This window comes from Antennarius striatus, chromosome 5 (genome assembly GCF_040054535.1).
Source record: "Antennarius striatus isolate MH-2024 chromosome 5, ASM4005453v1, whole genome shotgun sequence".
Classification (NCBI taxonomy): Eukaryota; Metazoa; Chordata; class Actinopteri; order Lophiiformes; family Antennariidae; genus Antennarius; species Antennarius striatus.
Genome location: NC_090780.1, coordinates 20483953 through 20511926, shown reverse-complemented (window position 1 = coordinate 20511926; position 27974 = coordinate 20483953). Strand labels below are relative to the sequence as shown.

General features: G+C 40.1%; 1 protein-coding gene across 4 annotated transcripts; it reads left to right on the top strand.

Annotated features, from left to right (window-relative positions):
- Positions 1–130: 130 nt before the first annotated feature.
- Positions 131–27945, top strand: LOC137595046 (ataxin-7). Of its 4 annotated transcripts, none has more exons than XM_068314841.1 (12): positions 131–267; positions 2997–3092; positions 6480–6692; positions 6884–6952; positions 15106–15210; positions 19507–19777; positions 20618–20949; positions 21976–22058; positions 22323–22597; positions 23375–23564; positions 23751–23872; positions 23988–27945. In XM_068314841.1, exons 3-12 carry the CDS (start codon positions 6488–6490, stop codon positions 25165–25167), a joined length of 2832 nt encoding a protein of 943 aa, XP_068170942.1. In that variant the 5' UTR covers positions 131–267; positions 2997–3092; positions 6480–6487; the 3' UTR covers positions 25168–27945. The 4 variants fall into 4 exon arrangements, with proteins under 4 accessions (XP_068170942.1, XP_068170940.1, XP_068170941.1 ...); XM_068314840.1 differs by lacking the exon at positions 2997–3092 and having other exon boundaries at positions 148–267; positions 23988–25131; positions 25579–27945; XM_068314842.1 differs by lacking the exon at positions 131–267 and adding an exon at positions 1736–1864.
- Positions 27946–27974: the final 29 nt, after the last annotated feature.

Sequence of the window (27974 nt, the reverse complement as noted above, 5' to 3'; positions counted from 1 at the left end):
GAACTGACTCTGCCACCAATCCCATGAGGGGGCGGGACTAGTGAGAAACGAACCTTCAATCAGAGCGTGCGTGCGTCATGACGCAGTGACGGCTCTGTCCCAGAATGCAGTCTGGTAAACAGACATGGAAGCACCAGGTGAAGACCTCCACAGAGGCTGAGCATTGCATTCGCTGTTTCCAACGTCTTCTGCCTCCTTCGCCCTGAGCATCCAGTGTATTTACAGCTGCCTGCGGTTACATGAACGTCTACAGCGTCCAGACTATTGGTGAGAGTTCAGTTATTGTTGATTTTGTCGCGATAGCCAATGACTTCTGCTGTGTTGTCAGGCTCCAGCCACCTTCTTCGCTAACGCTAGTCATGGCTGTCTGTAGGCTTCAGCTAGCAGGCTAATGTAGCCGCCACTGCTTCATAGAGACGTACTAGTCACAGACCCACACTGGACAGACCATACTGTCTCACAAACACTCCTGATGGGCATTATGTTTGTTTTTTACTACTTTAATTTTTGTCCAGTTTTAAGTCTAGACAGCGTTTTAGACGTCAACAAAATATGAAAAAAGGGATAGAAGAAGATGAGAAACAGAAGAACAATCACAACACAAGAAGTGGTCTAGGGTTTAAGGTGTTATGTTCTTTCAGTTTTATTTACCGTTAATGTTAACTTTGGCTTCAACTTTCTTCATTTGTAATCTTTGTTTATGTTCTAAGTTGTTGGTAGAGCTGCTGTTTTCCAGCTGCTGCTGGATTATCCTGTCATATTGTACTCATGATCGTAAATAACAAGTACATAATATCTGTAGGCCATCCCGTAAAATCATAAAGTTATTTATGAATTTTTAATAATTCAGTCTCTTATGTGTATTGAAAAGTAGTTTTCTTTTTTTTTTTGTTACTTGACTTTAACCCAAAAAAGATTACATAATTTATTTGGTAGCAAAAAAAACAGAGATTATGCGTTTTGATGTGCAAATGTCTTGGAAAAAACCACCAGGTTCAATAGGTGTCACAATAAATAGTCAAAATATAACAATATTGATTTTCTTCAGTATTAGAACTATATTTTAAAACCTCTATGACACATTGTTTTAAGTAGGATCAAATAACATCTTGATTTGTTGCTGCTTTGTATGAACACTACACTAAGTAAACATTTGCTTGCTAGAATGTGCTGACTAGTGAGATTTTGAAAACATATTTTATGTCATGTAATTACACATTTTTTATTGTTGTTTTTGGTGCATTAAAATTGCATATTGCAAATGTATAAAATACAATTGCATGAACTGAGATGTCAAGTTGGTACGTAATTGCTCTGTTTTGCCAAATTACGGCTGATCTGTTTGTATTAGGATAATAGCATTTGTGTGAATGGTAAGTGTTTAACAAAATGACTATTAGCTTATTTTTTGAGTTTGGTTCTGACAGTGTTAGATAATATGTAGCATATTCAGCTTATTAGAAAAATATTTTATTTAAATTTTGCTTGTAATAATCAAATGAAACAAGAATAGCATATATACTGTATCTTAGACCAACAGACTGTTTTGTCAAATATAACACACAATATGACTTTTACTGAAAACTGCAGTCTCAAAAATAATATTCATCAACAATTGTGTAATGCTTTGTGGAGCACACTTTGCTGCTGTGATGCAACTTGTGGAGGTTGGCGCCTTGCTCAAGGACATCTTGGCAGTGCTCAGGAGGTGACCGGGCACTTCTCCAACTTTCAGTTCACTCTCCATACCTTTTGGTCCATGCAAGTCTTGACCTGGCCACTGTCTGGTCTGAGCTACTGTCGCCCATTCCTTTTGAGTAAAGGCTGAATGTTCTGGAACCTTTTTGAAATCCCACCGGAGATTGTAAGTGTCCTGACCTCTCTGGAATGTTAATAATATTGATAAACTTTATTTATAGAACACTTTTCATACAAGAGGTGTAACTCAAAGTGCTTCACACTGAAATAGCCCATTGAAGCATGGAACTAGTCAGATAAAGAAAAAAACCAAGGAAATCTTGAAATAGATCACAGAAACAAGGCCTTAGTGAATTTAAATGTATGAAAGGAATTGTTTTGGATTGTCCAATGCTATCCAGTCTTCAGCTTCTTCATAGTCAGGTGTTTTCCTCTAAGATTCCTGATACTGAAGAAAGACAACCTACCCTCTAAAAACTGCAGGCTTCCAGTTTCTGAAAGAGCAGAGCAGCTACTGACCAAACCAAGCCTTGCTTCTTGCTTTATATAGGTGGGGTGTTCTCTGCAGCATGTGTGTCACTGTCTTGCTCCATGAACACCACTGATTTGTAGGCCCAGAATGTCTATGGTTTTGTGCTATTGCTCCACTGAAAGCATCCCAAAACATTTGTGGCTTATCCAGATGTTAGTGGAGCTGACTTCTCTTGAGTCACCAGTGATGTACTGTGTTGACTAAAACTTAAGCACCAAGTCTCTCTGCAGGTCTTCTGCAGTAACATGAAGGATTTTTCCCAACTGTCTCATTGTGAATCTGGTAGCTACTCTTGATGTCTTCCTCCTTTTACCATTTTGGCGCTAATGTACCAGTTGACTGTGAATTTGTAAACTACTCCAGACTGAGAAACTGTCGTCATCTTTGCTATCATTTTGTGTCCAGGGTTTGTCCAGGGCAATAAACTATTGTCTTCCTTTTTGGATGATGCCCTTGATAGTCATTTTATTGATTATGATCCATACAATGGACCTTTTAAATGTAGGTTTTTAAAGAATAGAAGGTTGGGACATCACTGCCAAAGGAAGTTTATGAAGAATGGCACTGTCTTAACAACGGATTTACTTGGGGGGACATAATGGATTGCATTACTGCACAGTAGTGTAGAACTCCATGAGAGGACAGTGTTACATTCCTGACATTGTCTACTAAATCCATGTTACAAACTCAAAGAAAATGATGCTGATGCTGACATAACCTGTTTCAATGTCTCTGTGTGTGTGTGCTTGGATTTGTGTGTCTCCAGATTTCCTCTCCAGTGTGTTTGGCAGACAGCACCTAAACTCATGAGGATCGACTAATTAAACTAAAAAATAAGTTCCTTCTTTCTTATTTTGTTAAGGTAAGATCAGTTACTCATTACTCTGCAATCAGTACTGTTTTCTATGAGCATAAATAATCAAAAAGTAGTTATTTAGCCTGTAAAATCCTCAAAAGTTGAGTCAGACTGGACTTCTGGAGTTTCACATCTCATTCATTCTCCTACTGGTGAGAGTTTTACATTTTTAAACACCTTCCAGTCATCTTTAAAGGTAAATACATGTGTGACATCTAATATAACATATGAAACTTATGCCTCATCACAGTTCACAGCCAAAATGTTGTGTCCTTGCCACCTTACACTTGGCTAATTATGGATAAATAACTACATGAATACATGAGTGACTGGCTGAGAACATTGTTGGTTCCTTTCTGGGGAAAAATGTTTGTCTTTATACTAATCTAATACTAATTTAATGCTTCTGAAGAACGAGTGAGAGCAGCTGGTCTGTGGGCAGCTAAGAGGCATAAATGAACTACAGGCAGGAGTTAATATGGGCCAAAGAAGGCCTGAATGGCCGTCCAGCATCTTCCATAACTACATGAAATCAGATTGGCAGTTTCCCATTTGACAGTCAGGCCAGTCAAATTTTCTGCTAATCCAAAGTTTATAATGAACATGGGCCTGAGTTTCATTCTTGGAGCATTTAATAAAAATTATTCAATACATTTTTGCAATTTTAATTTCTTTATAATAAGGGGTAATACATGAATTCATTAAATTACTTATGTTTTGTGTAAACATTCTTGCTGTTGCTGGCAGACAACAGTTTGGGGACAAGTCCCACTTAATCCCTAACAATAAGTGAAAATGGCATGTGGACTCAATTTTCAATTCTCACTCATTGAGCAAATAGCTTATTTTGACCAAAACCATTATGTCAGTAATTGCTGGAACAATGGAAAAACTGACCAAGATGTTTCTGTGAGTTTTATTTCATTTATTGACCGAGGTATGTTTTATGATCAATTTCAGAAAAGGTGAAAAAGAGGTGTACATCTATTTTTCTGTTTTATACTGAAAAGAGTTATATTTAATTTGTTTACATTTTGAGTTTATTTTGTTTAACATTATCATTAATGTGTTTTCAAGCTACTCATCAATAACTATAATCTGACAAGTTATTTTTATGCATCATTATCCAACACTGTTTAGAGTTCAGGATCACAATTTTGTAATTATTCTCTGATTTCCTTCAAATGATTTTCAAAAGAACATTGACATCAGAAATTTAACAAAAGCCATTGTCGTGGTTACATATAATCAACCAGTTAAATGTTACAGTTGTTACTGCTACCCATTTGAGAGGCAGAATGCATCGAGTACAAGGGGAAAGTCCTCTTTCTGTTAGTATTTCACTGTTTTAAATTCTATTACTTGGTGAATAATTGCAGTGTAGTTCATTCCAACATTCCTACAATGAATTCCCGTTCAGTTTACCTATTCATCATTATTCCATTTCCATTTGTGACTCTCACCTGAGAAAAAAATGGTTTCAAATAGTTAGTATATAATTACAAGACTTGAAATACAGAAATGTGGAGACACAGTTTTCACTTTGACTTTACTGGCAGTGCCATATTTATTTTTTCCCCAGAAAAATAACTGAATATTTTTCATCAGTATTTCACAACTTATTAATGGATTGCTTATAGAAAAGAAACAAGTAGCTTTAAAAATTAAAACAAAAATATCCACACTATTACAACTTGAAGTGCTAAGTAGGTAATGGATTTTTTTAAATGTATATCTTTTTAAACATGGTTGTGATTGTTGGAACTATTTTTCTATAACGTATTTTTAAAAATAGATTTGTCCGCACAATTTTGTGTACCTGATTTTACAGTGGCTTAAAAGATCCACAATGCAAATGTGAATATCACAAGTCAAACACACAAATAATGAATATAAATCTGTCATCACATGAAGAAGCCCGAGAAGTTGTCAATATGAGAATGCAACATATCTTGTGTTGTCAACAAACATGTTGGTAGTTAACAAACTATATTGGTAGTTACCTTCTTATGTCAGAGCCTGAAATCTACCAACAATGAAATAGAAAGATAAAATGGATGAAGATTTTTACATGCATGTTTTTTACATTCATCTACTGGATGTTCTCTGTGGGAAGACATGACAATTTTCTGTTCATTGCTCTTGTCAGCTGATTGTGTGCATCATTGTTGTAGATCACACTTGTCATTTAAAAGCGAATGTAAAAGCTGGATTGCCCTTTACACGTTCTATACATCTTTAAAATTTACTTTAGAGCGCTGCGTAGTTTAGGTGGATCCCTACAACAATCACTGAAATGACATCCATAAATATAAAGTCACTTACCTGTAAATTTGTTCCTCCTCTATTCCCATATGTAAGGACTTTCATCAATGTTAATTTTTGCAGACAACACATTGCTACAAACCATAATGTCATTTTCAGTAATGTGTTGCTACAAATCTGCTTGTTGATTCTAAAAAGACTGTTAGTTACCTTTTTCTGGTAGTATATTACTATTTATGCATTATACGTCTAATGAATTAACACATGATCGGTGAGAATTTTTTATTGTTATAAGATTGTGTGAAAATGTGAAGTAGGTGTGTACTGATTTCCTTTTTCTAGATGTTATCTCTTTTTTATTAGGTTTTTTTTTTCTGGTATGAACAGAAATTTAAGTTTTAAACATTGAAAATTGAAAAAATACTGTATGTATTGATTAAAAGTCCAAATCTTTATGTACTGATCACACAAACAATTATTTAATTTATATAGATGAACATCATGGATTTACCTTTATAACCTTTATAACCTGACGGCATTTTTTATAATAAAAAATAACAATAAACTTTATGTGTATGGCACCTTTCATAAAAGAATCACATCTCAAATTGCTTAGCAAGAAAACGATTACATGGACAAAGTCTTTCACCTAAATATATACATATCCATATTTAGGAATAGAAAAACTGATGTAAACTTAAATGATGAATACATAATTAGTAAAATCATATTCCAAATCACAAGCAGAAAACACTGACATGTAGTAAATGAATAATATATAATATAATTTAAAATAATATAAGATAATGTATTATAATGAATAATTATTTGCAAGTTTTTTTATTTTTTAAGGCAATGTTTCTATCAACCACCCAGGTAGTTAGTGAGTATTGCATGTCAAATCAACCAAGGCTAACGCTAACTAGCCTACCCACAAACTGTCAGAGCTGCTAGTCAGTTCGACCCACGTTGTGTTTTGTAGACTTTGTCCTTATTTCTCGTTCAGTCTTCAGTCAGCGGGTTTCTCTGAGGGCGGGTGCGGGGAGACGACTCACGTTTGCCCGCGTCAATCAGTGAAGAAGTCCGCCTGTCCCGAGCGCGACCAACTCTCATGTTATTACATTGTAGCGGAAAGAATGTCGGAAAAGGCCGAGGATGACGTCAGAGGGGAGCAGCGCCGAGCGGCTCGGCAGCAGCTGAAGCAGCAGCAGATCCAGCGGGGAGAAGGCTTCACAGCAATGGCGACTGTTGCGGAGCGGAGACCATTGCTTAGTCCAGAAATAATGCTGGGACAGCCTTGGAGCAACTGGATCGACGCCGCCAAAGTCCACGGTAACGACGGTGAGTTCCGTAGCGTCCCGAATGTGCGTTACGTAGCAATGTGGAGCGCGACAGTTGCCAGTCCTGTCCTTTTTTGGCCGATTGCATGCAGTTTTTGGTGGAATATGAAGAAACACTACTGGTAGCAACAGCACGGGCAGGCAGGCAAGTGCAACTATTTATTTGTCTGTGTCGGATCGCCTCGTTTTCAGGTGCTGAATTGGAGGAAAGTTTTAAAGACTTCGGGAAAAATCGAGAAGCCATGCGTTTGTGCAGAGAAGGTGAGTACTGGATGTGTTTTTTTTTTTTTTTTTTGTCTCAGTAGGGCCAAAGGTGTATTTTGGTTCTGGAGGTTTTTCACATATACAAACACAGATTGATTGACACACTTTACAGCTTCCTCTGATCAAAACGTTAAATATCTTTGTGACTCAATTACATCATTAATTTTTTGGACAATAAGTGAAACGCGTGTCTGTTGTACTTGAGGTGGCTGACATTACATCTGACCTCAAAATAACTTGAGGCTTAATAACTTCGACTTTATCACTATGTAGGGCAAAATATGCCAATAATGATGTCATATTCTGTTTAGACCTGTATGCGTATTCAACATCAACATTTCTTCAATGTCACACTTGTATTGGATTTTTTTTTTTTTGTCTCTTCTAATCTGAAGATGACACTATATTTGTTTCCTTAAGAATTTAAATGTGACAAAGAAAATGAGAACAATACAGGTAAATGAATCCTAGATGAAAACATTATAATTTTAAGAGCTTTGTACTTTTTTTTGTAATTGTTCTTTCATCGTTAGATCTTTTAAGATGCTTTGACATTTGACACGGTTCAGTCCATCATTAACACTTGTACCCGTGACATTGATTAGAATGTCAAATTTCAGATAAGTTGTTAAAAATAGTTGTTGAATTATTTGTTGTCAACCACAGGAGATTTATAAATATCTGATTTGATCAGGCCTTCAAAGGTTCAGCTCTGAAAGTCTGTCATTGTGACCATGGATAACAACAAAATGATGGAATGGATAAGTCCTGCTTTATTTTATTTTCTCCAAGCACATTGTTGGTTTTACTATTAACATTGTCAAAGTAACAGGGTAATCAGTCATGGCAGAGTAAAGAGAAATACCTGATATGACACGCGTCATCTTCCGTCCCGGCTACAGAGTGTTTCAAATCAGTTTGTACTTTCGTCCTCCATTAGAGTTTGTTTATATATCTTGTTGCCAAGTTTGAATGATGATAAACGTCAAAATATAAGTAAGTTATTGAATTATGACTAGAAAATCACAGGTTTACACATCTCAGAGATAATCGAATTAATTGTGAACAAACCTTTAACTACTGTCAGCTGAAGTGATGTGTGAAGCTTTTTAAAAGAAAGATTTCATGCTTCATTCTTTTAATTAACCTTCTTAAAAGCATACGTTCCCAGATTGACAACACATCTGGGCTTTTTGGCCCTGTGTCAATCCCTCATTCCTTTTTTGAGTGAAAGCAGACCCTCATTTTTAGTGTTACTAAGTGAGGATTCCATGGTCTTGACTAATTTACTAGCATAAAATAATGTTTATTGCTTTTCAGATATTGGTAATAAAATCCTATGGGTAGCCAGGTAAACACGTCATTACTGACCAATAAAAGTTTTGATAGAGAAGAATAAATACAGGGTTGACGGGTTGTCTTTCCTTTCGTCAAGTGGACGAACAACCTCACAGAGGTGTCATCCCATCACAGGCCGATGTATATCTGACGTCTGTTGTGCATTCTTTCATCAAAACAGGTCATTCTCATGTGATGAGACTGATGCTGTTGGTGGTATTTTATGCAGCTGGCTACTATGAGCAGAGAAAAGTAGGAGACAGCTCCGTTTTAGCCACACTTTTAGTTACTTTTTCCTTTTCTTTTTTTTAAAGGTTTATGATTAGAAGGGAGGTCAGTTCAATTTGTGCGATTCATTACCTTTGGCAACCTTTTCATTGGCATTAAATAGTGTTTTTTTCGTAGTAATAATGTTAGCATTTCTAAGAATCTGTTCTAATTTTCTCAGCTACCCAGGCTCAAATGGCACACATTTAATTAACACAGTACTGTCATTATCTAACCTGTGATGAAGTGCGTGTCACATATGAACACCTATTGACCTGCTAGAACCCTCTCGTTCTCTCTGTGAATGGCCTCCAGTGAAATGTCTCTTCCTGTACTGTCCTCTGCTTATTGGGGAAGTAATGGTAAACTTTTTTTAAAGATCGCTTGACATGCATCTATGGCTTGTTGTCACCCAGAAAAGAATGTGGTTGGTTGTGTGACAGAAAAAAAATCTGCAGCTACTTTGCTTGAAGTTTTTTAATTTTTTAAAAAAAATTTTACCTCTTGTTCAAGGACACACGTGCAGGGCATGCCAAATGTGACCTTGCTGTTAAGGGACGGTCATTCTGTTAGAATAGAAAGATTAAGATATGTACTTTTAAAGCTCAATCACAGAGCTGAATATAGAAAAAATCTGTTGTGTAGATATGATTTGACAAACAAAGTCACACTAATAACGCAAGAATGTCAAGGATTATCTTCAGATACTCACTGGCTAAGTCAATAGCAAAGAGACACAGTGTAGTAACTTCTGTGGCTCCTCAATTTTTAACAGTGATTATTATTCTAGACTCATGAAATCATCAGTGTGTGTTCAACGCTCTTTTTCGGTTCCTGTAAGAGATGCTTTGATTATGTTTTTTTCTGGTTCAGATACATTGATCACTAACTTTTTTTCAAATTTATTGAAACAAAATAACACATATTGTTGAATATATTTTATGATTTGTTTTAATTAAAATAGGTGGTCATTTTACAAGCCTGTGTCTGTATTAACAAACATGGGAAATCCATAAATGATAAGAGGTGCTTCACTGAAAAATGCTCTCAGCACTTCACAGTTCAGCTTCCAGTGAATGAGTCTTCCTCATTGTAATAAAAACTGCACTTGAAGTTCTCAGGAAGTATAAAAAATAAACTTGTGATTCCTATTATGACCAGACTTAATGTAGTGATTGTCCACCAATTCTGGAGCTAACTCCTTTGATCTGGAAAATGTGCTGCGTTCAGGGAACTTTTGGCCTTGGGAGCTGGATGTAAAGAAGGGATTCAAATTCTGTAGAATGGATAAAATAAGGATTATGTTTCCTATGCACATATTTTCTGAATTCTTTTGGAAAGGTGGCAAGATTGAGTAGGCCATATTTGTCCTGCCAACCACCTGTTGAATATGACAATCATAGATCATTATTTTATTGTTGAATTTGGCATGACTGAAAACTAGAACACACACCGACACTTTCTAACATAGGATTGAAGTTGTACAAATTTACTTGTAGAGTGAGGGAATCTGTTAATGTAGACACAGTTGCATAGGGTGCTGATGGTGAATAGCAGGGACACATTTTGAGGGGTTTGATTGGTGGATATACAAAGCTAGACTGAGTGCATTTCAACCCCACAGATTTGGAGGAAAGACTTGATTGCAGACTATTTATGGTGGTGAACGTTTTGGATTACTTTTCATGATGTATTGATTCAATATCAATTTTAAGATGTGTGAATTGCAAAAGTAACATTGCAGAATGGGGAATGTCAAGACCTTAATTGAGCCATAATTTACTGTGATTTAAAGACTTTTGCATATTCAGTTTCTGCCAAAGATCGCTTCTCCCTGTGCGACTCAGGTCAGCAAACCTCAACATCTGGTAGCTTTAAAAAGTCCGTGTCCCTGTAGCCAGGTCACAGTAAAGCATGATTCCTCTAAAGTCATTATCAAAAGGAGGAATAATCCCGTGGATGTGTACATTTCCCAGTGCTTGTATTGGCTTGTAATGTCAAATTTATAGGCGGGTTGCCATCGAGTCTGTTGTTGGTGAGTTAAATTCAGGCCTAGAATGCAGAGATGCACAAGTCATCCCCTTTTAAAATTTGCATCACTGTTGCAGCTCATGGTAAAGTAAGTCTGGAGTCAGGAAAAGAAATAATCCTTGTGTGTCTTCCTTCTGACAGGCTTTCTCCGAGCGTTAGTCGTATAAGCGTTAGTTGTATGGATCATTGATGGTAAAACTTCAAAAATTATTTTCCTCTTCAGGTCATGAAGAGGATTGAAAGAGTTTTTGTGAGGGGAAAACAGAATGAACATTCAAACCCAAGTGGGGTGACCTCGTGGACTGTGGGGGACATCTCATTACGATCCTGTCTGTTTAAATCGATAAGAATGATTTTTTTTTCTTAAGTTATTTTTCGAAAATTCCAGCTCATTATATCCCAAAAATAAAAATATTGCAATGTCTTTTTCTCATTGTCGTGTGACCCAAAAACATTTTAATCCACGAGAACCCACAGTGATACCAGTGTAACATGCATATTGAATGTCCCTTTTCTATGTGGTCTTGTTTTGTGTTATAACCCCCATAATTTTCCCTTAAGTATAAGTGGGTGTGGTTTCTTAAGGATTAAGATCACAGCACAATGTCGAAGGAAATTGTCACTGAAGGCTCCGGTGATGAGAAAAATTTTGTGTCTCGTGAAACTATTTTTTATCTGTAGGGTCCTAGTGGCCATGAGGATGCGATTCTGGCCTGTATTCATGCAATACAGCATCCAATAAACATCATCAAATAAAATTAACTCAGAAACACTATTTAATTGATTATTTTTTTCTTTTGCGTTGTAATTGACTTTTTTTTTTTCAGTAGGATTAACCAAAGCTTGAAAACATAGACATGTATCCACAATTTATTGAAAATAATATATTAACAGCATCTGCACTGAAATCCATATTTTGTCAGGCTAAAGTTCTCTCCTTGCTTGTGACCTATGATGACCCCTTCTCTTTCCAGCGCTCTTTTTCCACTTCCTTTGCTGCACAACCATTTTTTTATTTGTAAAATCCATAAGGAACTTCTCATTAGTTAAAATGTGATGAGTTTGAATCCATATTTAGCTTTTCTAGACTTTACTCCTAGACAAACGGGCCTTCGTTTGGATGTGGCCAGCATGACATAGTGACAGTTTCTTTGTCTTGAGAACCTGCAGCATTTTCTGACTTACTCACTGCAGCCAGTGCTCTACATTGCTGCCACATTGACACCTTAATGCTAACCTTTTCCTCTCCTCTTCTCGCATTCAGCTTCATTTTTTTTTTTGCCACTCTCTTGTTACGCACTGCGCTATTCTCTGATGTTATCCTTTACATAGATGTCCTTTTGAAGAATGAGGAGAGGGTCCACAGGATTTGACATACTGGCTGATGAGTCAAAACTAGGTGTGTGTGTGTGCGTCCGTTGGTGCATCCATGAGTGTCTAGTATGCCCGTATTACAAGTGGATGACTACACCTCTGTATGATTCATTGTCAGATTCCTTCTATGGTGCAATGACTGCTCAGATTCACATCTTGTAAAGAGATTCGTCAGTTAATGACTGATAAAGTCACTCAACATCTGTCTGGCTTTTTTAAACTACTGCTGTGGCACTGATTCAGCGATGTACGCTGGGAAATGTGCACACCACAGGTTAGAATTAGTGTGTCGTGCTCAGCGGAAGCCCACCGTCGATCATGCATCTTTGCTGTGATGAAGATGCTAAAATGAGCTGGACCGTCATCCTCTTCCTCGTTCTCTTCTTGTGCTCTTAGGCTCTTTTCCTCCCAGCTCTGGTCTTGCTTTCCCCCCCTCTATTTCTTGCAGTGATTTTTGGCTTTGCTCAGTTGTTCTCTCTCCTACACCGATGACTTCCTCTCTCTCTCTCTCTCTCTTTCTCTCTCCTTTTCATCTCCTACTTTCACAAGAATGAAGACTGAGTACAAGCCTGGCAGGCCATTTTAGCGGCATGGTTCTGTCTGTGCCAGCGCGTTGAATGAGAGTGGAAAGGTGATCTAGGCGAGCTGCTTTTATACTTCAACAACCAGTACGGCGAACGCGCCAAGTAAACAACAGCAGCCGTTTGGGAATGCGTCCCGTTTGACCTCGCCGGTGATCCTGCAAGGAAATGTGGTTCAACTAAGGATCCCAGAGAAGCTGGAGTCTTAATGGAGAATGCCCGGGAAGTTACTACTTTAAAGAAAGATTATGTGTACTCCTAGTGGCTCGTAAAGAAGATTGGATGAAGTTAGACATGTAGAACCAGAAGCTTGTCCAAAACTTGTTGGCCAGCTTCCAGATTCTGCTAACCCCATATCACATTTCTACATTTGTCCTCTGTGCAAAATAGACAAATAGACAAACGAAAGCTTGGTAGTCATGACTTAAAATAACGACCACAGTTATTTCAGACTTCAACTTATTTATAACAAACTAATATTTATTTATTTCTTGCTTCTTTAAAAGCGGTTTGTGATTGTAAAATAAATAGTCAGCACTTACTTTCTGTTTACACGCCTTGTGCACGTCAAACACACCATTGCACAGTTATGACATGACGCACCTGAAACTCACTTTGTTCCGCTGTAGCTGCGGGAACATAACCACTGTAGGTTCTTTTAGTTTTCTTGAATCCTGTGCTTATTGTGTGTCATATGTAAATGTTATTTATTTACAGTACTTTCAGTACTTTTTTTTTTGGCAACAGCTGCACTGTGGATGTGCTTCTTTGCTCTTCATAATCGACACTGTCATTATATTGCACTTGATTTTAAAACATTCTGTTTTTCTGCAGTGTTTTCTTTTGAACTCTTTTTGTTTGGCATCATCTGGCACATGGGACGCTATTAGCAGTGCGTGCTTCTCTTGTCGAGACTCATTTGTTGGCTCGGTGTTGGCTCCATGCTGCTTTAAGTGGCCCATATTGGTTGGACAGAGCTGAGGCATTTTGTCCATTGATTGAAATTATTTGATTTTTCTCCTGGCTTCTGTAAACATCAGTGAGTCTCCGCTGCTGTTGAAGGAAACACTTGTGGCTTCCGACAGCCGACAGGCATTACGTAGCATTATGCACAGGATGACTGAGCTCCAGGGCAGGGAAAACACCAGGTTGGTCCTTTCTGTTTAATGGCCCCAATCCTTTCCAAACTTGGGCGCTGATGTCTGGACTCCTCTCTCTTGTCTTTTTCACGTAGCCCCCTGGCAATCTGTCATTACCCCTCCTGAATTATGTCACTTGTGATTTTCTACACCAGCGTAAATGTTTGATTACATTCAGATGAGTTACTGGTGAGAATGTACTTTCATGCTGCTTGTGTGATTTTATTACAGTGCAGAAGAAAATTATTCTTCCTCAAGTTTCATTTTCATTTTCCAAAGTGCTTATGGTATAAATATTTTCAAACCATACGGAACTCATAATAAACTTCAATGCATTTGGTGTTTCATACACTTTTGTTCATGTAAATGTAGGTGGGGTTATTACCGGGGCTTTGGGGGTACCACACTTTCACCTTTCAGTTAGTGTGGGAGACTTTTTAGGTTTACAGGAAGCTTCAATATTTACTTATTTTTACCACCTTCTCTGTTAGGCCTCAATCCTGCCACTGTAACAATGCACAAACGCACATAAATGCTTTATGTGGCTGTTAGTTACGAGAAGAAAAACCAAGACTTTGCTGCTTCACTTTATAATGTTTTGTGTGAAATGTTGTCGTGACTCATGACAATTCCATTTGCATTATTGATTTTGAACATTTTAATGATTTTTAGCATATGTAAACATCTCACCCTGACATGCAACTTTTTGAAATCAACATGTCATAAAAACCAGCAACTGTGGTTGTTATTATTTTTATTATTATTTTATTTTGATTTATTTTATTTCATTTGAATTATTAAGGTCTGTTTACCCAATTACCTGAAATTCAAGGTATAAAATATCAACCGGAAAAATCACTTTCTTTAGTCCGAAGATATTAATTTACTGTCAGCAAGCTAAACAGAAGGTTTAGAAGCTGTAAGAATTCTTTTGAAAGTTTCACAACCATGAACATTTTAATTTAAGTGAAACCAACAGTGATTTTAATGACTCATATGATGCCCCATTAGGCAAACAAACCGCTTGTGTCTTCAACGACTGTAACGACCCACACTGGTGCTTTTGACTCAACTAGTAGCCCGTGACCTAATGTGTGTTAGCCACCTCAGAGGAGTTTAAATATTTTACTCTCTACCAGTCGGAGCTGAAGATGTCTCTTGAATGAGATGTAACAATATAACAATGTAAACTACTATAGGCTTTCTTGTGGGTGTGATATGTCTCCATCAGGTGACTCTCATTCTGAAGTGATTGCTTTTTTTCAATAATGCGACATCTGAATTACAAAGGCCATAGGCCATGGAATCAGTTGTGCGGATTCGTTGTGGCACTAAGTGGAAATAGATTTTTTTTTCATGTTCCTGTCTTTGACTTGTGCCCCACGTGATAAATCCATCCCCCCCACCCCCCTGTGTACAGACATGCCAATATTCGGCCAGTGTCCCGCACAGGACGACTTCTACCTGGTGATGTGCAACCACTGCGGCCAGGTCGTCAAGCCCCAAGCCTTCCAATCACATTACGGTAAGTGTCACAGACATGAAGACACACACAGATGTGCAGAACTCAATGTGTCACATTTTGATGTCTCTCCTGTTTCTTCGCGGCAATTTGCTTATTGCCTCAGATTTCTGATCATGTTCATGTTGAGGAATGTGTGAGAGTGTGTGTATGTGTATTTCACTGCATGAATTTCTGCTACTGGATATGGCTTAGTTGGATGTCCAATTAAAGTGTTGTGTAGTGACTATCACCATGGAGCTCTTAAAAAAAACACATCAGCGTTCACAACTAAGTCACAGCTGCACAAGAAAGGAATGTAATTTTTTCACATCCAGCCTTATGTCGTTGAACAGATATCGGAGGTTTTATGTGGGGTGAGTGTATATATATATTTTTTTCTGTTGTGGTCAATGAAGTATTTTTGGTGTCATCAGACTCCATGTAGTGTTCCTGCTTTTATAATTGTCAAGGACGGCCACAGGAGGGCGATGTAGCAGTACCTGGCTCCTTAATGAACTGTCCCTCCTTCCTTGCAAATCCAAAATTCCAATCCAAACTCAAAATATGTTGTTGTTTACAATGATAAGTCAGTACAACCTCACAGTTTAACCTTCCTGAACCACCAATGTTTGACATTTTTAAAGCTCTAATTAACTTCAGTACAAGATTATAACAGTAATTACTCATCATTTCAGGAGAAGTCCAAAAAAAAAAAGAAGGAAAATTACATGAGGATTATATTATAAGTGTCCGTTCGGAGTAGAAAATGCTTTGAATTTCTTTCCATTTTCCTCCATCCAATGTCATCGGAGAACTATTGAAGTTGACAACCCAGGAGTCAGTGAACGCAGCATGACTTTCTTGTCCCCACTTCAGCGCCTGCATCAAATCGTCTAACATAACCATAAAGACACTGACTCTATCTGGCTCCTCTGCCACTCTCTCTCTGTCTCTCTTTCTTTATCTTACCCTGTCCATATCTTCATTTTATTTCTGTTCCACCCAACTGGTCAAGGCGGATGGCTGCCCAAAAAGAGCCTGGGTCCTGCCCGGAGTTTCTTCCTCAATGAGGGAGTTCTCCTCCGCTGCTGTCGCTTATGATTGCTCTGGAGGGTTCTGTTGGGTTTTGCGCTTTGAAATGTTTGTTGCCATGATTAGGCACTTTATAAATAAAACTCGATTGATTGATTGATTGATTGATTGATTGATTGATTGATTAACTGATTAACTTAATATGTAGTGGTCGGTGAAGGCGTTGATCTGAGCACCATTGAAATGATCTTAATATGACTTTACTGTTCCTCTATCTGTCTCCCATAAAGTGTCTGTACTTCTCGACTGAGGCTTATTCCCAGCAGAATCTGCAATTTTATGGATGAATTTATGAACTTTTTGAACAAAGACTGAAGAGCTTACGCACGAAACACATTTTTGTGGCATTTTCTGGTCCTGGCTGATACTGAAAATCATTTCTCTAAGCTGACACCAATTAGATAACTGATGATGACATAATTACCGATTACTGAACATGTTTTGCAAAGTGCAGTGCTGTTTTCTTCCCTCCAAACTGTAGGAAACATCCCCACAACACATGAACATGGTAACATCAGAGTGTAGATGCTGTGTTTGTTGAGAAAACTATTGCAATGTCCCTTTTAATACGTCAACGCCTCACACCATATCACATGTACTGTGTATCGAACGCTATTGTAGTGAAACATTTTTCATTGACAAGAAATACGGTGATTGTAGAGGAATATTTTGATAAGGAAAAGATAAATACAAGGCAATAAACATGAAGATGACAATATAGTCGTCTGTCATCAGGTATTAACTTAATCTCATCTAATTTCACCTCACCTTTTTTTAGCTTAACTGCTTCCACCATTTATGGAATTACTGTGAAGATGCATCGCTGTTCTAAATGTATTAACATTGGAGATTGTAGTAAGGCCATTACAAACGTTGTTTTTTTTGTCTGTTATTGTCTGAGCCAAGCATTAAACAGTGTGAAATTGGATGTTAAGATATTGTGTCTGTGGTTCTCTGCCCACCTATGCACACATTTTTCTCGACTCCCCTTTTTTTTTTCCTCTTCCACTGCTTTTCATATTGAGTCTCTTTCCACTGTTCGTCCTGTTAGTGTCACACTGGATTTTCATGGTGTGAGTTTGTGCAAGGTGTGCTGCTGAGTGGCTTAGACAGGACAGGACAGCAGTGGTATGGAGGTAGGAAGTGAGCGGGTAAAGAAAGGAAAACATGGCTGCTGGGAAGAAGGAGGAGTGATATTGGGATTGTGTCATGAATGACTGAGTGTGTAGGGATCGGCCTGAGGTGAGAAGGAATCACTCTCCAAAGCAGTTAATGGGGTCATTGGAAGAAAGGTGTGTGTGTGTGTGTGTGTTTTTGTGTTTGTTGGGGGCTGAGGGAGGGGCAGCGAGTGCATCTGTATCAGTATCTCATCCGCTGTTGCTGTAGCAACAAGCTTGTTTGCTGATCATCTGCTGAGACTGAGCTTTGGCCTGTGGCCCTATTCCCAGATTCACCATGCTGTTAGCCGAGTAGAAGGTTCGCTACCCAGGCCGACACCTCCAGGAGGCTAGCTGCCAACACCATGGTTTCTCCTTGGGCTGCCACAAGTTAAATTTGTCTAGTAATTAATCAAAATTTAAAAAATGGGATGTCAGGACACCCAAACGTTACAGAAACACCCGCTATTCAGAAGTCTAGTATAAAAACAACAGGAACTGTTCATACAGTCACTTCTCAATCAGAAAATGAACGTTTCTCCAATCACCACATTCTTCATAACAATAATAAAATTTGCCAATTGATGTAATCAAATTAAAGTGACATTTAAATAGTTCCTTGGTGTGCAACGGGAGAATGTAGTTCTTCCCAGACTAGTGGAAGCATGAGGTGTAGAAGTGTGTTGCGGTACAGAGATGAGCTGGAGGTTTACCCAGTAATGAACATGAACCAGTGCTGTTGTCTGCGGGTGGTCAGTGACGTCCGATCCGTACAGAATGCAGTGATGAGTGAGGGACTTCGCATTTGTAATGAATCGTCCTTGGCGTCAGTTATGGTAGGGATGAGTCACCGTACCACAATCTGTTACTCCAAGTCTACAGAGAGGACAGGCAGCGGCGAGCGATCGCCCTGATCCGGACCACCCAGTCCATCCTCTAACCCTGAGACATCACAGACTGGTGAACATCACCCCTCCAGCCACCGTTAGACGAGTAGACCCACACAAGGTGGCAAGGAAATACTGTTGCCCCCACCCCATTCATTTCATACCAGGGACAATTAGTCATCTCTTCACATGCGTCACAGGTTCTTTTTTCATATGTTTATGTGCTTTTCTGTTAAATTTGGTGCATAATTATCACAAACTTTGGCTCCTTTTTTCCATCTTCTTTAAAACTGAAAAGATGCACTTTTACATAAATAAATATGTATTGTATTTGCTAAATTGATAATCACAATAGTCGGTGACTATGTTTCTTGCAGGTAACTTAAATGTTCTGTGAAAAGATAGTTAGCTGTGCAGAGGTTGTGTCCTTTCACGTTTCCTGACTCCCGAGTGCCCACGAAAGCTCAGTAAATTCAAGGATTTGATGCACAGCTCGATGATATTGATGATTTTAAAAAAAAATAAAAAAATTCTGCGGTGACAAACAATTGTCATAAACTCTCTGACACGAGTTTGCAGTGAAATGGCTCTGTGCTGTGGAACAGCAGTGGAAATGTCAATGGATTTTATTTCGAGTGTTCTATTTCATTGTTGTCTGCTGTAACTAAAAATAGCAATAGTGGTGCGAGCTTTTGCTTTTGAAAACTCTCTATGTTAATTGTGGTGATACATGCAAGAGGCCGACGTCTGATGACGTTTGAAAACTATAGCGTGCTTCAGCTTTTCTCAGAGGAAAAGATTTCGTTTTAGATGTCAGCTCTTACTGATGATATTTTTTTTTCGTCGTCTATTTTTGTCTTTCTGTCCTCAACTCCATATCACCCTAACCTTTTCTACTGTCATGCTGCCTTTTATCATTTAGCTCAGTCGCTGCTCTAAGAAGCTCAGACAGGAAATTAAGCTTTTGACCTGTTGCCTGCTTCTATTTCAGGCGGAGTTGGCAGGAATCACAAATGCTCACGACTGTCAGAGGAAGACTTTGCTGTTACCATGTGTCTTACCTTTTCTCACATTGCCACTCGTACTTTTTTGTAATACATTACCCTGCGTCATCCTGGTTTTGTTCTCGCGTGTTTAACTCCCATTCTTTAATGCCAGCCTTGTCAATACTGTCTCTCCAGAGAGAAGACACAGTTCAGCCAGCAAGCCGACCTCCACCTCACCCTTTCCAGTGTCAGGCAGGAATCGGAGCGGTGGCAGCGGTCTAGCTGGAGTGACAAGCGGAGGCATCCTCTGTCGTCCTTCCACCGCTGGATCCACTTTACCCTCGTCTTCAACGTCCTCCTCCTCCTCCTTAAATCCCAAACTCCTCAAACCTGCCAAAGAGAAGCTGCCAGGCATTCAGCGAAGAACCCCGTTCGCCCCCTTCAGGATGATCCAGCCAGACAAAATGTGAGTTCCAACGCATACCACATGCATTGTTGGCTGAGTTTTTTCTATTTATTTATGTGGGGGGTGGGATCAAACATGATATAAGTATTCATTATATTGGCCATTGGAAATATGAATCCACTATCAGTTTGTCTGTTTTTACATTTCCTCAGCTGGAGTCAGTTGTCATTGACGTTTGGCGAGTTCTCCAAACCCAAAAAGCTGATAGTTTGTCTACATTGTTTTGACAAATTTAAATATTGAATCTAGAAAACTGAGAATATCTTATTATTGAAAGGTTATTTAGTTTTTTCTTTGCTAGCTTGTTTCTCCACTGGAGTCCATTTATTTTTAAGATCATTTGAATTGTAAACTTATCTTTCCACTTGGACAGATTGGAGCAGAGGAAAAAAATGATAGATAATTAATGAGCTGATATCACCATCTCATAAATGACTTGAATAATTTCATACGTTTTGTGACAGTTGTACTTAACATCTAAATCCCACTGTTAAATACCGAAGTAAATCTGGATCAGTGAGGAAACTCATTAACAAATTAGGCTTTCAACAAACTAACCAGGGAAAAAGAAAACTAAAGGGAATTGTTGTTTATTATCTTCTTTTCAGTGTCAACCTGGAGTTATGTTTAGGATCTTTTAGAGAAAAGTGATAAACTGTATTTGACTGTTTCTTGAAACATCTGATAAATGACTGATCATATTAGATTTGTGTTTTGTCCTTCCAGCCCCATCCATACGTGCACATCTGTCACTTACCACGCGTTTCTCACCGGCTCCGTGTTTCTAACGCTCAGCTTCCTCCTTGCTGCCCTCTTCATTTCTGTAACCTTCTCTTCCAGCCTCACCCCAGCTGTCAAGGTGGAGAAGATACATCTGAGGGTGGACGCGTCAGCTAAGCTGGTTCAGGCACCATCTGCCCCCGCCACCACCTCATCCTCCTCCACATCAACCGCTAGCATCACAATGAGTTCCAACACTACCACCTTCACCACTTCCTCATCATCATCAGCCCTTAAACCAGGCCTTAACTGTCCCTCCATACCAAAGCCCCCATTACTGGCCCCGGGTCAGATTCCCAACGGCAAGGGCCACCTCTCAGTCCTCTCAGACAAGAAGCAAGATAGCAGCAGCAGTGCCAGTAACAGACGCCACCTTAACAAGAAACTGACAGGTCAGTGGAGGCAGGACTGGAGAGAACGCACGTAAACAGATGCTGCTAATATTGTGTATTAATTCATGAATCTGATTTAAGCTGGAAGAGGAATTTCAAAGCACAAACATCAGTCAAGTCAACGCCTGAGCTGCTGCGTATCATGCTTTATTATCTGCATATGTGTGAAAAAATATATCCATAATAAGACGACAAACATAGGATTTTATTTTTCAGACGTTTTTAATTATACATCTACAAATAGTGTGTAAGATTGGTAACTAAAACATCAAATATGACAGGATAATACACAACAATAAGACAATTTTGAATAGAAATTAAGGAGAAATGAAGGAGAAATATAGAAATTACTCTATATTGTAATATATATATATATATATATATATACGTGTGTATAGATATATATATATATACTGTATATATTTTAATTTTAATATACTTTAGTACTCCCCGAAGGGAAATTAAGAGCGCACTCTAGTTTTTGAACAAATGCATATTTATGTTAGTATGTACAGGCCTGTAGACATGCAGGGGGAGGTAGAGTGGCTAGCAGCTCCTATATGGTGCGCTCCAAATGAGAATCTTGTAAAGGGGGACAGCGCCTTGCTCAAGGGCGCCTCGGCAGTGCTTGGGAGGTGAGCTGACACCTCCTGCTGTCAGCTCACACTCCAGGCGGGTGGGCGGGAGCGGGAATTGATCAGCCGATCTTGGAGCATTGGACGACCCGCTCAAATCGCTCTGCCACTTTACCGCTGAGCCACTGCCACCCCCACATATATACGTATATAGCATGATTGAGTTTCACAGTTTAAATGCCAAACATTTCCTAAAATTTAAATCCGAAAAATGTTTACACTATCATCCTTTTTGTTGAAAAAATGTTCCGGCTCAGAATCCTTAATCTGTTTCTGCCTCAAAATCTCATACATCTGAACATATTTAATTTGGAGTTTATATTTTGGAGATGATTTGTTACAGTGCATGTAACTATTTTCCTCTCCCGTCACTTACCTCACCTGTCTTCAGAGCGTGAGTTCAATCCAGATATCCACTGTGGCGTTGTGGATATGACAGCTCGGAAGCCATGCACAAGATCCCTAACATGCAAGGTAACCAGCCTCTCTGTTATGAGCTGATAAAACTGAATATCGTTGGAAACATAATACAAACCTGTGTCCTGTGTTTTCCTTATTTTCAACAAATCCCATCAAAGGAGAAAATCCTTTAAGTTAAAACAACTGTTTTTAATTGTGTTTAATATTTGTGGAAATAATTATTATATAGGAATGAGGAATTATGCCATTATGTGGTTTTGGATTTTCACCAAAAACACTTATAAATCCTTATATTGTAATTTTCCGATGTCCCACCAGACACATTCCTTAAACCAGCGGAGGGCGGTGCCGGGGCGGAGGAAGCGCTTTGATACGCTGCTAGAGGAGCACAAGAACAGAGCGAGGGAGAGGGAGAGAGAAGTCCACCAACCCCATTCCCAGCAAAACCCCTCTCTCAGGGACCCACACTCCTCCTCCCACGTCTCCGCCACCCATGACGCCCACCTGGTCGCTCATGGCAATGGCCCTGCCCCAGACGCCACTAAGCCTTTGTCACTCGGCAAGCCCAAGTTTCACAGCCCTGGTCTTCCACGGTATGTCTCACTTAAGATACTGTTGTGTGCATGTGTGTGTGGCTGAATGTTGTGACACCAAACAAGGACTTCATCTTTGAAAACTTGTGTCTGCATGTCTATGTTTTACACCCATGCGTATTTTTCTGGTAGATTTCTCTGCCTCTTATTGAATACAGTAATCACTGTATTCACTACATCGCGGATTTTTAGTAGGTAGTCACGTGATACCGTACATGCCTGCTATTGGCTGACAGCATCTGAAAGTGCACTGTGTTCTGAGACTCATAGAACGCAGCACACTTCCGTGAAACACTAAAGTGCTTTAAACAATCTATGAGAGTGTGGGAAAAGGTAATATAGATAGAAGGTGGTTTAATATCATTATGGGGAGGGTTCATAAATGGTTTATGTACCGTAAATAAGAAAATAAATTGTTTGTCGCTATATCGTGGAATTTTGTTTTTCACGGTTTGTCCTGGAACGCATTAACCGCGAGTAACGAGAAATTACTGTAGTCTCTGCCTGATAAGGCTCAATATAGACATCTAGTGTACAAATGGTTGTCTGAAAGGGAATGATGGAGATGACCCTGATGCCTCGCTGAAGATATTTTTAACTGGAGGTAGCAGGAGGGGTGCGGAGGTTTTTTCTGTAGTCTGACTCAGACTCATTGCATTAAACAATTGAAAACTGGAAAAGAACCCTGTGTGGCTTTCAAGGTATAACCAGTTCTAATTCAGTATTCAACACTCAAACAGTTTTGATGACTCACCAGCCACACTTTCTACCCACCAGACTAAATAGCAGTCATGGAGGGGGTACTTGTGGAGACCCCGCAGTGGTCAATGAGTCACCGCACCATCCCCAAACTACCCCTGATGGGTTTTCCCGACCCTCCAGTGATGAGGGAGAGAATGAGGAGCGGGACGACAACACTGACAAACTGGATTGTCACTATTCAGGTTATCACCCTCGACCGGCAGCTGTAAGTATAACCGTAACTTTTTACTAACATTGTTTTTAACAATGAAACACCCAGATTTTAAAAACCATCCATTCATTATTATTTCTTGTTTTGCTTCAGACCCCATTATGCTACAAACTTGACTATCTTACACTTAACTGATGTTAGTAGCAGAAAAAGTGATCAGGTCTTTCTGTCTGTTCCCAGTACTGTACTTTTGGAAGTCGACTGTTTGGGAGAGGCTGTTACTCCTTTGACCGGAAGTGGGACAGAGTGCGATGTGCCCTGAATACAATGATGGACAAGCATGTCAACTCCCAGATGTGGAAGTGAGTCTGTCTGGGTCAAACCTTATTATAACCAAAGGAGATAATTTTTTTTTCTTAAGATCAGCATGCTTTACTTATTAGTAGTTGTAACCGGTGATGATCTCCTGTGTTGCAGGAAGATCCCCTTGGCCTTGGAGAACTCCTCCTCCCTTGCACCTACCCATAGGACAAGCACAAATTCCCACAGTAGCACTCCTGCTTCAAGCTTCCTTGGCCCCCCTGCCACCCTGTCCCAGACTCCTTACAGCCAATCTTACGAGGGCAAAACCATGCTCTCCTATGGGACCACTCTAAATGCCCGCAGCTCCCCGCAGGGTGGGGCTGAGCACCCGGCCTACGGCATTACGCAGGCCCGACAAGTGTCTTCGTCGCCGCAGATGCCTTCAGCCCACTCATCCTCATCGTCCTCCTCTTCAGTTCCTTCCCTCGCCTCAGGCCGGGCGCTGAAGTCCCGTTCCTCCAGCAGCAACACTACCAAGTCGTCGTCATCTTACAGGCCCAAGGAGATCTCCTCCGGCTCCTCCACACCTGTCATCCCCAACTCCACTGGTGGGGGAAGCGGTGGAGTAAATAGTAACAGTAGCAACACTAGTTTAGGCTTGGGGAAGAAAAGGAAGAACAGTTCTATTCTTTCTTCATCCCACTGCCCTTCGGACTCCTCTTCTAATGCCAACTACTCTTCCTCGTCCTCCACTTTCAAGAAGAACTCTGCAAATGTCGCCAGCTCAGGGAGCACCTACCACCACAGCTCATTAGGTTCTTCTTCCTCATTATCATTATCCTCCTCCCACAGCGGAGTTCACAGCGTGGGTCTCAACTGTGGGCCCACCGTGCGGACCAACTCACTCAGCCTCAAGGCTGAACCTTCTGGAGGTTCGGCAGGTGGCTCCTCGGGGCCTCCGGCACGAGGCCCTCCCTCTGGCAGTCCTGCAGAGTCCATCAAGCGCATGAGTGTTGTGATGAACAGCAGCGACTCCACCCTTTCACTGGGACCCTTCGTCCACCACCAGTCCTCGTCCGACCACCACACCAGCTTCAGCCACCACTCCTCAGACGGGCGTCTGGAGAGCAAGAAGCGCAAAAGCTCTCCTGCCTCCAGCGGCATTAATAGTGGAGGAGGGGCAGGAGGCCTCGGAGGAGGAGGGGGACCAGGTAGACCCAAAATGGCCAAGTCACCCGCCATTAACAACATCCATGGGAAGCATGGACGAAGCATTCCAGGGACACCGGCGCTACCAAACAACTCCCATTTACATCAGGTAGGTTTGAACCATCCCAGAGAGGACGCGTCTTAAAGTGAGTGTGGATACATGGGGTCACATTTGATGAGACTGTGAAAATTCTTCCATTCCACAGGAAGGAAGCATGATTGAATTTTGGTTCCATACAAAAAAAATACATTTCTTCCTATTCATTCATTTTGTTATTTACTTCTCCATTTTTCTCCCTGTGAAAGTAAAATATTTTTGAAGATGTTTTTGAAAATGACTTCAAATGAAACAATTTTGTAATTTAATCATAATTGGAAAAACAGGACATATGTTTGGAGATATTCCAAAGACGCCAGGTCATCTGAGTCCACATTTTAACAAAAGCTCACAATTGTTTCAGTTGATTTGAAATAGTTTATTATTGATTAAAAAGGCAACTTTTAGCTGTAATCTCTGCTGTCTAAAACTCCAGCACCTTTTCCTCTCTCTTCCCAGCCAAAGGCTCGTCCCTGACAGCGGTGTCCGGCTTCTGTGTTTGGAACTGGCAGGCGATGGTCCGGTACGGTCCACTAACCGCTCCGGACTGTAAGAGGCCTTCGAAAAATCAAAACCACATTTACTCTCAGCTTCCCACAATCCTCAGGGTGGAGATCATCTGGACTGCTTCGTGAAGTCAATGTGGTCCTTACTATTTCTCCCAAAGCCATGTGTGTGTGTGTGCTTGTGTGAGTGCATGTGTGAAGGAGGGTAGGGGTGGGGAGGGGGCCAGTGGCACTGTGGACGTTACCTTGGAGCGCCAGGGGTCTAATGAGCGAGCCAAGGATCCCCCCAGCTCAAGTGTTGTCCTAGTATTCTAAGAGGTCTTCCTGTCTGGTTCGAACAGTAGCAACAGCGGCGGGTGTGTTGAGCTGCAGTTCAAAGCTCTTTGGGTTCAGGTTAAGGGCTGCCGTCACGACTTTGAGCAACTGGGGAGAAGAAAACCCGCCGATCTCTTCCATGTTCGTCAGAATGAGTGTGTGTATGTGTTTGTTTGCGTATGAGTATTTTTCTCATGTCAAGTTTCTGCTGGACTACTGGAATTTCCAACTTACTGACACCCCCAGCGCCTGATCTCAGAAGCCTTGGAAGAGAGCAGGAGGAGCAGCAAATTGTACTTGCAAGACCTTAAACAGCACGCAATCACCACGTCGTTTCGCTTTCTGCTAGTACAAGTCTCTGGTGACGTGTTGAATAACACTGGGTTACGCACCGTGGCCTGAGAGGAGCCCGTAAGGAAGATCTGGTCCATTCTTTTTATTATCCAGAATAATTATGCAAGTGGTACCTTTTTATGATTTCTTATGAGCTTTTTACACTGAACTACAAAGAGTCTTTGTAGATGTCCAGGAGACAGTTGTGCTTTCAAATGTGAAAAGGACGCCCGATGTGCCCTTTCGATTGAACCTTTTGTCAGAGGAGGTAGCTCGGTGTTGAGGACACCCGTTCATTTTCTTGAAATTTTCATTGTGCAAAACGATCGCCGCAGTAGACCCACCCCCACCCCCCCAACTGTGAACAACACTTAATAACTACTTTCTCCACAGGCACTGTTGAGTCGTCCACAAAGATAGCCAAAAGCTGCTCAGCTTTGCCAACCTACTTTTTACTCAAACGTGGGCTATCTTGCCCATGAAGTGGTGATGATGCATTTCTTTGAGTGGATATGAAGAAAATCTGTGCAAACAGCATTGCTGTTGCCACAACTTACCTGCTTTTACCCATACAGCTGTGCGAAGTCCACAGCTGTCGTGAGTAGTTGTGAATTGTACTGTTTATTTTGCCTACATAAGGAATCAGGTATGGTACGTCTTAACTGGAGCAAACTTTATGCACGTCACCTGTCTTCTGTGGGTCCGATCGCCCCTCCTGTGTGTAACCACTACACAACCTCTGGATGTTAGTTTCAATGCCTCTCCCTGACTCTACAATTGTGCTCTGAGAAATAGATTCTTGCAGTAGAACGGATAGCCAGGCATAGCTCTATTCCTTTGTCAAAATGGAGTCTTAAATCAGGCAATAGTTGCCCATCTTGCTGGGATGTTTGCTTATTGTGGGTTTCATGGTGCGAGATTCATAGAGATGGCTTCACAGGACATATTTTAAGCCTGTTGATTCGTGGAACCTCTACTGATGTCAACATTGAGTGGAAAAGTAGGCGATTTTTAAAAAAAGATTCTTAATCAAGCTTTTTTTTTTGTTGTAGCCTATGTATCAAACAAGTGTTGAAGTATACATATTTGAGAATACATATTTTGTTAACAAATTGTACATAGCGATATATGTATTTTTGCACAGGCATTTTTCGTACACGCTGGAATTTTGGTACAATTTTAGAAAAATTTATTTAGTAACAAGAAAAAAAATTGTTAGTGGTTCACTGCCAGGTCTATGTAATGCAATATGCCTATATGTAGAAGCTGAAGCATCTCATGAATCGTGTACTGAAAACCTTTAAAGGAACAAAGATAAAGTGTTGCCACTGTAGCATGTGTCTGTCTGACAGGATACCTTTATTCACTTTCAAGGTCTCAATCACTTGTGCTTTTATATGACATTTTATGTTGCCTATGAATCAATACAACAAAAGAGAAGTGACACTATGACCCAATTAGCCTGTGATTTTTGAACTGTCCTGCCGGCTTGAAGCTCTTGCCCATTTTCGCAGCAGTTCCCGTGGACTCTTCAGTCATACACTTTGTAGACCTGAAACACATTTCATGATTGAAGCTCTTCTTTTATAAATGGCTGAAGGGACTTGAGCAATCATCGCGAGAGAGCAGAACGCTCCAAATGGGTCGACGGCTTGCATCATTGTTGCCAAACGAGTAATTTGAATCACAGCTTTTAAAAGA